This window comes from Pogoniulus pusillus, chromosome 22 (assembly GCF_015220805.1).
Source record: "Pogoniulus pusillus isolate bPogPus1 chromosome 22, bPogPus1.pri, whole genome shotgun sequence".
Lineage (NCBI taxonomy): Eukaryota > Metazoa > Chordata > Aves > Piciformes > Lybiidae > Pogoniulus > Pogoniulus pusillus.
Window position 1 is genome coordinate 10,896,895 of NC_087285.1, and position 13,151 is coordinate 10,910,045.

At 49.7% G+C, this 13,151-nt stretch overlaps 1 protein-coding gene across 1 annotated transcript; it reads right to left on the reverse strand.

The window, feature by feature from the left end:
* Nucleotides 1–6,221: 6,221 nt before the first annotated feature.
* PRELID2 (PRELI domain containing 2) lies at nt 6,222–11,022 on the reverse strand. Its single transcript, XM_064162245.1, has 4 exons — nt 11,014–11,022; nt 10,131–10,234; nt 7,180–7,284; nt 6,222–6,279 (listed from the first exon to the last, which is right to left on the reverse strand). Exons 1-4 carry the CDS (start codon nt 11,020–11,022, stop codon nt 6,222–6,224), a joined length of 276 nt encoding a protein of 91 aa, XP_064018315.1.
* Nucleotides 11,023–13,151: the final 2,129 nt, after the last annotated feature.

Below are 13,151 nucleotides of genomic sequence, written 5' to 3' on the forward strand. Positions count from 1 at the left end.
AAGTGTCCCTGCCTCTGGAGCAGGATTTGCCCTTTCTGTTCTCCTTAATTTTTGAAGCAGACAATTTCTCCTCGTTGCTGTGTGCCAGTCACCTTGGGCTGTCTGTTAAATCTCCCCATGACCCAAGGGAGGACTCCAAGGCAGCAGCAGGCTTTGCTGCAGCAGCAGGCAGCTCCACGTGTCCCACACTCACCCCAACGGCCACAGATCACCTTCTGCCTCAGGAGGTTAAAAGCTTTTCCATTAGCAACATTTGGTGAAAAGATAAAGCAGTGTGAGAAAATAAAGCCCTGTCATTTACCTCTGCAAATAATTCAGGGCTGATAATGAGAAGGAATCAATCAAGGCAGAGAAATTGGATGGCAAGGTCCTCCTGAGCGGTGTCAATGGGAGAAGCATAAAGAACCCTGGCACCTTAACGGCCTCACGAGGGACAGAGGCTGCCACAGGGAGCCCAGGCTGCTGCTCTGGCTGGGGAATGGCTGTGAAATAGCTGAGAACCAAAGCAAAAGCCACTGGAAAATGTGCATGAGGGAATTCTGCAGAGAAAGCAGAGAACACACCACCGAGGAGGAGGTTTGTGCCAAGGGCTCCAGCCGATGTGGCAGGGATGTTGCCTTCAACCTGTGGGGAGCCACCTGCCAGGCTCTGAGCTGGGCAAGGGGACATGGGCAGAACCCAAACAAGGGCTGACAGAGAAGCTGAGAAGTGTTGGTGGGGAGGGAGCTGAAAAACAGGAGCAGCTTCTCTGCATCCAGTGGGTGGCAAGAGGCTGCCACGGCCACGTCTCCTTCAACCCCAGCTGCAGTCCCCAGTGAGGGCATGGGCTGGGGATGGCCAGTTCACCTGCCAGAGCAAACAGCCTTCCCACGCCCAGAGTCTGGTAGAAGAACCCAAAAGTTTAGCCTCTGCAGCTTACAAATGCTCTTGAGCACATCCTTCCCAGCCAAGGAACTGGCATTCCAGCAAGGAGGAGAAGAAAAGCTGGAGCAAAGCTGGAAGTGGATAGATTCAATGGAGCAAAGCTGGAGATGGGTAGACTCAGACTGGACATGAGGAAGTTCTTCACCATGAGAGTGGTGAGAGCCTGGAATGGGTTGCCCAGGGAGGTGGTTGAGGCCCCATCCCCGGAGGTGTTTAAGGCCAGGCTGGATGAGGCTCTGGCCAGCCTCATCTAGTGTGAGGTGTCCCTGCCCATGGCAGGGGTGGTTGGAACTAGATGATCCTTGTGGTCCCTTCCAAGCCTGACTGATTCTATGATTCTAAGGTGGGGATTCTCTGCAGGGTTCTGGCCCCACAGGAACACCCTTTTGGCTCCCATGTGCTGCTCTCCTGCACTGAAAGCACAACCCATGTTCTGGAAATCCATCTGCAGCCTTCAGGTCCATAAACACCTTCCCAAACCTGTCCTTGTGCAGCAGCAGCGTGGGGCCAGAGGCACCCAAGGGAGGGAAGAAATTCCTCGACCTCCTCAAGCAGGGCACCCAGGGTCAAGGCAGTGGCACATGGGGCTGATCCTCAGAGAGAGCCAAGAGCTCCACTCCTGGACACAGGTCTGTGCCTGGGCAGAACAAACCCTCTGGTGCCTGCACAAAGCTGAGCCACTTCCTGACTTTGGGAACGATTTAAATTGCATACAATGGTGCCTGGCAGTCAAAACCTGAAAATATCAGTGGCGATGCTCCAACGTCCTGTTCTCCTCCCCTGCAGGCAGTGCCACTGACCTGAGATTACAGTGGGGGCCCTTCACATGTCAGAAGCATTTACAGCACTCACTGTTTACAAGGCAGCAGCAAAGGCAGCTGGTTTGTCAGTGCCCCACTCTGAACCTCATCCTGCCTCCTGCCGGCAGCAGCCCTTCCACCAGCCTGCCCTGGCAGCAGATGGGATTGTTTTCTCCTTGAAGGGTTCCCACCATGAGTATCCCTTAGCACCTCTGAAAACATGAGGGTGTGTGTCTTTTTAGAACAATGCCATCCCCCAGGTACTCAGCACTTCTAAACCTTGATTTCTGCAAGGTACAGTGACACAACGTTAGGGGCTGGAAGGGACCTCAAGAGTTCATCCAGTCCAACCCTCCTGCCAGAGCAGGCTCACCTAGAGCAGATCACACAGGAATGCACCCAGGCAGGTCTTGAATATCCAGAGAGGGAGACTCCACACTCGACCTGGGCAGCACTTGCTCACAGTGGAAAAAATCCCTCCTCATGTTTACAGGCAATTTCCTATGCCTCAACTTCCACCCATTGCCCCTTGTCCTGTCATTGGGCATCACTGAGAAGAGCCTCCTGGCACTCAGTGCCACTCTGCCAAGCCAGTTTATCTGGGCACTTTGTTTCTCCAGCTGATGCCACTAAAGCATGATGGCATCAGATGGATTTAGTGCTCTCAGTTTAATTGGCAACTTCTCTGTGCCTGGCTCTTGCTGGCTGGTTTAGGCTCCTGGCCAAACTGGGTTTCCAGCCAGTAGCTAAGGGGAGCCACTTATTAGCTGGAGGAACAACCTAAAATCAATCATAGACTCACATAGGTTGGAAAAGACCTTCAGGATCATCCACCCAAGACATCCAAGCTTCAGCCAGATTCAGCAAAAAGATTTTGTTTGCATGAACAACAATGAGGTAAGACAAATACTTGAGAGTGTGAGCACAGGTGACCAACTGCCCCCTCACCAGGGTGTCCTGGCCTGAGTGGGAGATGCACCAGGCACCTCTGAACCCATGCTTGGGGGTACAGGAGGATCTGACCCAAACCTAGAAACCCTGGGCTCTGCTGTCACCATCTGGGCAGTCTAGAACCAAGAGTTCCCCCAGGAGAACATCCCTCGTGCTGTAGATCAATGGATGCTGTGCTCTGCGTGAGCAGAGCAGGGGGTGCAGCAGGACATTTGGAGCTTCTCTATGGAAGGGCAACAAAGCTGGTGAAGGGTCTGGAGAGCAGGGCTGGTGAGGAGCAGCTGAGAGAACTGGGGTTATTCATCCTGGAGAAGAGAAGGCTGAAGGGAAACCTCACTGCTCTCTACAACTCCCTGGAAGCAGGTCACAGTGAGCTAGGGGCTTGGTCTCTCCTCCCTAGTATCAGGTCATAGAAGGAGAGGAATGGCCTCAAATTGTGCCAAGGCAGGTTTAAGTTGGACATGAGGAACAATTTCCTTGCTGCAAGAGTGGTCAGGCATTGGAACAGGCTGCCCAGGGAGGTGGTGGAGTCCCCATCCCTGGAGCTGTTCAAGAAACATGTGGCCATGGCACTTGGGGACATGGTTTAATGGCCATGGGAGCACTGGGTTGATGTTTAGACTGGATGATCCTGGAGGCCTTTACCAACCCAAACAATTATCTGATTCAGTGATCTCTGTCCCTAAGGCTGTGTGATGAAAGAACCTCCACCTCTGCACCCCAGGGATGCCCACTAGCAGTGTCCTTACTGGGTGCAGATGTCCCAGCAGAGGAGGCTGTGGGGAGGCTCCTCTCCCCAAGGGCAAGCAGCTTCAGCTGCAGAGGTAACCAGAGAGGCCTTTTTCCCCAAGGCCTCATTAGTGCTCCAAGAAGGCAGCTGATTAATATTAAAGCAGATAAGTGCTCTAAATCTTGCCACTCTTACTAAAATATTTGTCCCATTAGTGAGACAAACATGAAACAGAATCCACACAAGAAGAAATAAACAGACAACAGAAGTGAAAGCAGGCCTGGAGCTGGGAACAAAGCGATTGAAAGACTGTGCAGAACTCTCCTCAATTGAATTAATTTGTGTTCTGAGAGCTGTCAGCTCTTCAGGACAGAAACAGGCATTGGGTCTGGGGAGAGCAGTTTCCCAGATACCAGCCAAAGTGTCACTTTGGAAGAGACCTTGAAGAACATTGAGTCCATCCCTTCTAATGGGCATGTTCAGAGATTACCTTTTCCTGGGACATCTCAATACAATTCCTAGAATGATAGAGTCATTAGGTTGAAACAGACCTTTGAGATCATCAAATCCAACCTTCTAGGAGAATGAAATGCTAGTTGATTACTAGGCATGATTCTACTGCAATTAACCAAGCATGCATTAGCTATCTCTGCAAAACAACCAGAGGGATGGTGCTTCCTTTTTGTTCACCACCCTGGTATTTAGCAGAGGCTGGTAGGGCTGCTGGAACACTCCATTTCTGGAGGCCAACCTTGCCAAAGCTTCCACTGTCCACATCACAGAAACACAGAACATTAGGGATTGGAAGTGACCTCCAGATATCCTCAAGTCCAACTCCCCTGCCAAAGCAGACTCATAGGGCAAGTCGCACAGGAACACAACCAGGCTGGTTTTGACAGCTGCCAGAGAGGAAGACTTCACAACCTCTCAGGGCAGCCTCCTCCATACAGTGCTCCATCACCCTTAAAGTAATGAAATGTGTCCTTACCAAAAGCACCTTGCTCCTAGGACAAGTCCTAAGCCTTCTCTTCCTGGCACCCAGCAGTAAGCAGAAGGGCACCTCAGGCTCAGAAGATTTTAGTGGACTTTCATTATTCACAGACTCTGCTCTGGGGGTGGGGGAGGACCCAAGTGCCTCCTGTTCTATTTCAAAGACCCAGAGTGAGAGAAGGAAAATGCTGGTTCTGAAATGTGCCCAGCAGCTCGGACAGAAGTAATCTGACAGTTTCCTCAGGCACACAAAGCAGCAGCTCAATAAACCCAAACACCTAACGAACTTATTTAGTCTTGGCCACCCCATCTCACAGTATCACAGTATCACAGTATCATCAGGGTTGGAAGAGACCTCACAGATCATCAAGTCCAACCCTTTACCACAGAGCTCAAGGCTAGACCATGGCACCAAGTGCCACGTCCAATCCTGCCTTGAAGTGCCCCAGGGACTCATTGATTCACAGATTCATAGAACGGGTTGGGCTGGACTTTGGATGGCATCTAGTTCCAACTGCTCTGGCACCATGAGGGACACCTTCCATTAGACCAGGCTGATCAGGGTTCCTGAGCAGGATTTACTGTTCAAGATTCCAAGCCCACATGCACAAGAAGCCCTTAACAACTGACCTTCTGCTTGTCAGAGAGATTCCAAAGCCACCTGGACACTGTGATCCTGAGCAACCTGCTGTGTGTGACCCTGTTTTAGTGGGGGATTGTACTGGATGATCTCTGAAGGTCCCTAACAACTCTGCCATGCTGGGATTCTGGGATCCTGAGAGGAGGTTACAAAAAAAAGGATCATAGAATGGTTGAAAGAGACCTTAGAGATCATCCACTCCAACCTCCCTGCTATGAACAGGGACACTTCTAACTAGACTTGGCTGCTCACAGCTTCATCCAACCTGGCCCTGAACACTTCCAGTGAGGAGGCATCCACGGTCTCTCTGGGCAACCTACTGCAGAGTCTCACCACTCTTACACTAAAAAAAAGCAAACCACTTCACCAAACAGGCCAAGATGATTTCTTTCCACAGCTCTACAAGCCAAAGAAAGGGACAAGACCTTTTCTATCCATGGAAGCCATTTCATCTGCCAGGCCTGCTCCTTGCAGGAGGCAATGGGCTGGCCAGCTGAGCCCCTCGGTGGGGGTGGGACACGCCACTCTTTGCAGGACGAGGCACCAATTGACAGAAGTGAAGACTCCGAGGTCTGCCTGGGGAATTTAAAACTGGTGTTTATTGAACCAAAGATGTTCCCAGCATGACAACTGCTTTTTCTTTTCTTTCTCCTCACAGCTCTGCAGCCTCGTAGGTGAAATGGTGTGGAGGAAGAAAAGGGGAGGTGAGAGAGGACTCCATTAAATGAATAAAATACGAAAGGGCAGGTACAAGTCATTACCCAGTAGCTTTTCAGCAAGGAGCAACTAAATCAAAGCCTAATCAATATATTCCTTTCAACTAAAGTTCAAACACTTAAATCTCGGCCCCAGGAGACTGGGCTTAAAGCAGCTAAATTTACACAGCTTAGCGTGCGGTGATGCACTTGAGATGCAGAACAAACGCTGCCTGCCATTAAACCCTGCACCTCCTCAGAGCAGCTTAAAAGCTTCTCTGATGGCCAAGCCATGGAACAGTTTGATCTGCTCCTGCCACATGTACCCACACAGCCCTCAGCAGTGTGACACTCCAGAGCACTCCCTGCAGATTCCCAGTTGGGCAACAGCTACAGGTGGCTCCTCCAGCAAGTGTCACTTTGTCTCTGCAGCCAGCACGTTGAAGCCACAGAGGGGTGACAAAAGAATGAGGGATACATGAAGTGACAGCCTAAGGACCTTTCTGCAACACGGACTTGTTGAGTGGTCTAGATGTGTATTTGAACTGTCTGCCAGCAGCCAGAATTGACCACCAGCTGACAGGGACAGAGAATCTATCACATCTGTACCGTGCTGTATGTCTGTACCAAGTACTGCATGGTTCAATAAGGGAGAGTAAGGGATGCACAGAAGCTGTCTGAATGTGAGGCAACAACGCTGCTGAAGGGTCTGGAGAACAGGTCTGATGAGAAGCAGCTGAGGAAACTGGGGATGTTCAGCCAGGAGAAGAGGAGGCTAAGGGAAGAACTCATTGCTCTCTACAGCTACCTGAAAGGGGGATGCTCTCAGGTGAGGATTGGTCTCTTCTCCTTAGTATCAGGAGATAGGAGAGGAAATGCTCTGAAATTGTGCCAGGGGAGGCTTAGATCAGAGATTAGGAACAATTTCTTTGCAGGAGTGTTCAGGCATTGGAACAGGTTGCCTAGGGAGGTGGTAGAGTCACTGTCCCTGAAGGTTTTCAAGAAACATATGGTCATGGCACTTGTGGACATGGTTTAATGGCCAGGATGGTGTTGGGTTGATGGCTGGACTCAATGATCCTGGAGGGCTTTGCTAACCCAAATGATTCTAATAATTCTGTGATTCTATAATGAGGCATTGGGAAGAAGCATTTCAGTGCCTGAGGGAAACCAGGAATGAGAACAAATTAAGAAGCTGGTACAGTCATAAATGCTGTGGTTTAAAATCTATTTGAAATGAAACTATTACCATAATCAAACTAAAGCCATTTTTGTTCTGCTTATTCTCAGCATACAAAAGAAAAGGTCAAACTTTTTTTTTCCCAACAATTAAAAGATGTAAAGAATCCAGGCTTAAAACAATTTCATTTTGAGCCCAGGTGATCTGTAGAAGGGGGAAAAAAAAGGACTATAATTTGGGGAGGAAATTCAAGCAATAAATGATTTAACTTCCTCATCCCTTGTCTTAAAAGGGACTGAGCAAAAGCTTCCAACACGCAGCTGGGCAAACCTGCTCCTGGAACCCACACTCTGCCTTTCTGGATGAAGTTTGTCCTGAGAAATAGGAGCACAACTCAGGTTTTTTCTGTCAGTAACCTGTAAGTGTAATGTCTGTGCTGGAAAATGAGTGTTTGACACCTGGGAGTGAGACAGAGGAGCGGCAGCGTGATGAGAGGTTTGTAACAACCACCTCCCGTGGTGAGCAATGCCAGGGGTCAGCTGGACTCTGCTTCAGGCAAGGCTTCTGCTGGCTGGGAAGGCTGAAAGAGCAACACTGCAGAGAGAGCTCTGGAGTGACACAACCCTGTCCCCAGAATCCTGAAAGCAACAGCAAACCCCACTTGATGTGGTCCTCAGGACACCATCCTATCATGCTAGGCAGAGGTGGCGATAGCAGTGAGGACAGGACCCCCCACACTCCTGCACGAACCCAGCCCCACCAAAGCCCTCCCTGGGCCACAACCATCCATTAATTATTTCTGTGCAAGTCATCAAGAAGACAAAGAGGTGGAGTTAAAGTGAAGGAGCTGAACAAGGTGAGAAGTTTAGCCCTATCCACACAGAATCACTGAATCAGTCAGGCTTGGAAGGGACCACTGGGATTCATCTAGTTCCCACCCCCCTGCCACAGGCAGGGGCACCTCTCACTAGAGCAAGCTGTCGAGCCAGGGATGGGTCTCACCACCCTCATGAAGAACTTCTTCCTAACATCCAGTCTGAGTCTACCCACCTCTATCTTTGTTCCATTCCCCCTAGTCCTATCACCACCTGATGTCCTAAAAAGTCCCTCCCTGTCTTTCTTGTAGGCCCCCTTCAGAAAGGCCACAATAAGGTCATCTCAGAGCCTTCTCCTCTCCAGAATGAACAGCCCCAACTCCCTCAAGTCTCTCTTCATAGGAGAGGTGCTCCAGCCCTCTGATCATCCTTGTGGCCCTTCTCTGGACACTTTCCAGCACATCCATATCCCTCTTATAATAGAGGCTCCAGAACTGGATGCAGGATGGACAGGATGGATATCACCAGTGAAAATCCACTGCTGAGCTCAGCTGCTCTGGCTGGGATTTGTTTATCCATTTTACAGTTTCACCACTGCAAGGGACACAAAAAAAAGGGGAAATATTGACCTGGGGTTGATTTCCATAGCCTGCAGCTGGCACCACTGCAACACAGTTGCAGGAAGAAGTCTATTAATGAGACCCAACCACTTCATTATTGACTGGTTAAGCACAGCAGATCTGGTCTAATTGTTTTCATGATGGGAGCTTAATTAAAGTGTCTTTGGTATAAAAAGTCTCACAATATCTTTGTTCAGATAGTGTCAGGGAGAGGCTCCAAAGCCTGCCTGGCTTTCAAAACTAAATTAAAAGTTACACCCAACACATGGCTCTTCAAAAGAGAGAGCTTTTGTACAGGAGATCCTTGCAGCTCCCATCTCCAGCAGAGGAAGACCTCATGTGCAGCTCCCTACACCAGGAGATATCGTTTCACCCTGCACCCACTATGCTGGGAGGCTGCAGCTCCCTTGGGCTGCCTGGAATGAGGAAGTGGAGGGGAATAATCTGAAAAGTGTTTGGGTTGGAAAAGCCCTCTGAGATTATTGAGTCCAACTATCAACCCAACACCACCACAGCCATTAAACAACATCCCCAGGTGCCATGTCCACATATGTTTTTAACACCTCCAGGGACAATGACTCCACTACCTCCCTGGCCAGCCTGTTCCAATGCCTGACTACCACCCCTGGAGGTTTTCAAGGAATGTGTGAACCTGACACTTTAGGACATGGCTTAATGGACGTGGTGGTGTTAGGTAGATGGTTGGACTCAATGATCTTAGAGGTCTCTTCTAGCTGAAATAACTCTGTGGTTCTATGGTACCACTGCACTGGAGAGAAATGCTGCCCATGCTCTGCCAGGCAGTGCCACAGCAGGCCAAACACCAGAGAAAGAAAACTGTTTGAGAGCAGTCCTGCTCCACGCCAACGCTGGCAGCCAGGAGGGAGCTGGTCTTTTTGAAGTGCTGCCCAAGCATCTGCTGGTGGGCAGGAGGGCAAAGGCAGGCTGCAGCTCTGGCTCTGCCTGCCACGCAGGAACAGCAGGCAGGAAATTAACTTCCAGCAGCCGTTCGTGCTCTGGCCAGAGAGCCTGACCTTGTGTCTGAACCAGCCACAGGAAAGCTCTGCCACATCTACAGCTTCCACTCCTAACACATCCAGAAGGGACCAGAGAAATGATTGTTCAGATTCCTCTCATTACAGCATCACAGAAGTTTAGAGGTTGGAAGGGACCTCCAGAGATCAGCCAGTTCAACCTCCCTGCCCAGGCAGGATCCCCTTGGGTACTTCACACAGGAATGCATCCAGGCAGGTTTTGAAAGTCTCCAGAGAAGGACCCTACACAACCTCTCTGGGCAGCCTGTTCCAGTGTTCTGCCACTCTCACTGTAAAGAAGTTTCTCCTCGTGTTGAGGTGAAGCCTTCTGTATACCAGTTTGTAGCTGTTGCTCCTTGTCTTATTACTGCTGACCACTGAAAAGAGATTGGCCTCACTCTCTTGACACCCATCCCTTGGGTATTTGTATAATTGATTAGATCTCCACTCAGTCTTCTCTTCTCCAGACTAAACAGCCCCTGGTTTCTCAGTCTCTCTTCCTAGAGAAGATGCTCAAGTCCCCCAGTCATCCTTGTGGCTCTCTGCTGGAGTCTTTCCAGCAGGTCCCTGTCTCTCTTGAACTGGGGAGGAGCATTCAAGAGGTAACACAAAAGCCACTTTCAGGGGCCAACACAGGAGCACTGCTACACCCAAACTCACCAGCACTCACCAGTCTGGTGAGGTCTCTCTTGGACTAGGTCCCTTCCAAGTCCCGTGTGGCTCTCTGGTCAGACTCCTCGCTCAGGCACACAGTGTCCCTGTAAGGCAGTAGGGCTTGACAGTCACGCCTCTTTCCTGCATGTTAAGCCAACATTCCTCTTCCAAGTAGATGCTGGGCACTTTTTGGACACTGACCTGGGAAACAGAGGGATTAGTAGTAGCATTAACAACCAGAAAGGGTAGAGTCACTTCACAGCGTTTTGAAGGTACTCCCAGCCTCTGAGAGCAGGAGGGAGGATTGAGGAGCAGTCGTGCTCACTCCACATCCTCAGCAGCTACTAAAGGCCATGCAAATGCTTCAAGGTGACACCAGGGTGGGGGCAGGATGGCTGCACTTTCACTATGGCCCAGGTAGGGTTTTCAAACAGGTATAAATGTTAAAAGCCTATCACTGTGTGTGAAACAACCAGCAGCAGCAGTTATATCTGGCTATGCTCAAGGCTACAGTTTTGGCCATTGCAGTTAAATATAAAACCAGCTCCTGGAGAATTCTTTTCTCTTAACCTCTCTTTAAAAGTGAGTTGTACATATTTTCTTTAATCATTAGGAAGTGTGATCCTTTCACACAAGATAAACCACAGTGAAGCATTAAGCTTTTACAGCCTCAGTGAATTTCTCCAAGCAGTCACCTTTCTGAAGTGTCAGGAATTAACTTCTGCCACGTGGCAATTCTCCCCTAATAAATAATCCCTGCAGACAAGTCTGATGAGGAAAGGAAACCAGAAGGGAAGAGTTCCAGCAGCAAATAATCACCAGTGTTGTAATAAAAGCAAAGGAGTTGGAAAAGTTCTCTGCTCAGCAAAGGAGCAGGCAGAATTGATGCCAAATTAACAGAGCACTGCAGGGTGGGCTTCGGTATTGTACTTTTAAGCACTTCTTCTGCTTTGCCATCCACAGGGCTGGGAAAAACCTACCACAGGCATTTGGCTCTACCTCAGGAGAAAGGCACCTGCACACATCACTGCTGCCCAGACCTCCCTTACTCAGCATGTGGCACCAACACTTCAACACATCCTAGACTGGATCAGCAATGGTGTGGCCAGCAGGAGTAGGGCGAGGATCATCCCCCTCTACTGGACACTGCGGAGGCTGCACCTCAAATCCTGGGTCCAGTTTTGGGACCCTCACTCCACCAAAGACATTGAGGGGCTGGAGCAGATCCAGAGAAAGGCAACAAAGCTGGTAAGGGGTCTGAAGAACAGGGCTGGTGAGGAGCAGCTGAGGGAACTGGGGTTGTTTAGTCTGGAGAAAAGGGAGTTGGGGGACACCTCATTGCTCTTTACAGCTCCCTGAAAGGAGGCTGGAGTGAGGTGGGGCTTGATTTCTTATCCCTGATAGGAGATGGTGATAGGAGGAGAGGAAATGGCCTCGAATTATGCCAAGGCAGGTTTAGGTTGGAGATGAGGAACAATTTCTTTGCTGCAAGAGTGGTCAGGCATTGGAACAGGCTGCCCAGGGAGGTGGTGGAGTCATCATTCTGGAAGTGATCAAGAAACCTGTGGACATGGTTTAGTGGCCATGGTGGTGTTAGATTGAAAGTTGGACTGGATGGTCCTGGAGGACTTTCCAACCTACACCATTCTGTGATTTATAGTGCTGCTAGCAGGTAACGAAACCATGAAGTACCCAGTCCCAGAGGCACCAGGTGGACAACAACTGGGGCAGCTAAGCCACCAGCCCAACACACAGCCCTGAGGTTTAGTTCATTTCCATCCTCATCCCAATTGATATTCCCAGGCTTATCCCCTGGGCAAAGACAGGGTGTGAGATTTACAGAGCAGTCCTGTCCCATCACATGTTTATTTTTGTACTGAGTGGACCCAGTGACAAGGACAAAACTATCTATTAGGAAACAAATTACAGTTATTTAGTGTCTCCAAAAAATGGCTGGCTTTTAGAATCACTTTGCCTTTTAATATTTAATGACCCAGATCAAGAACAGAATGCTACCCAACGAGAAGCCAACTGGCAGGCAGCCCAGGTTAGGGACTTCTCCAGGATAAAGAAGCACCTTCTGGAACAGCTGCATTTGGTGGATCTATGAAATGAGAACCCCGTGGGGTTTGGTTTGCAGAACACTAACAAACACATGGCAATGACGTGAGGCATCTCCACGCATCACAGAGCAGAAGAAAAAGGCACTCCCAGCACTACTGCTTGGCTTTCTCACAGCTCAGGGCAGCCTCGACACCACCTTGCTTAGAGAGCACAAGCTTGCAATTAGGAGGCACATTAATCCCGAGCTGCAGGTGAGAAGATATCTCTCAATGCAGGCCAGAAGACATCTCTGAATGCACAATAGAGAATTTAGGGACTATAACTCTGGGGTTGAAAGCATTTGGATTAAAAATTGAAAGTCTGTGAGGTTTTATTTCATCCCAAATGAGTGCTTGCTCCCAGTTCCCATCTCAGGAAGGAAGGTGGTTATTGCCACACAAAGTCCTCTAGTACTTGCCCCCTGAAGCAGTTTATACACCACATCCAAGTGTGCTGCTGCCAGCATCTCCTGCAGGCTCAGCAGCTAGGAAAGCAAAGCTCCAGGTGGTATCAACAGCCCTGGCCTGACAACACTGCTCTCCACACAGCATATTTATTATGGCTGGGAAATGGTAACATCTCATTTTCAGTATTTTGGGCACTCCAGCTGAGAAAGCTTGAGATGGAAGCTCTGTGGTTGCTTTCCCTCAGCATCCTACAAGGCCACCTCCCAAGCCACTGGTTGCTGGAAGTCTCTCCTCATTTGGGAAGTGAAGCAGCCAGCAGGCAGGGATGCTGCAAGCCTAGCAGTACGATGCTGTGCTTCCTCCCAGGGGCCTTACATCTGATCCATGGAGCACTGTGGATGAAACCTACCACAGGAACAGCAAGAAACCATAAAATGAAACAAGATCCTACAGATAAACCAGGTCTAGTGGGCCTTCCAGCCTCAGAATAAGCTGAATACTGCAGCACCAATGCAGTTACAACACAGGCTGTGGGCAGTGGAATAGTTTCTTGGCCTTGCTTGCAATGTCCAGCAGGTAGCAACCCCAGGTATGTCTGCCCAGCTTCT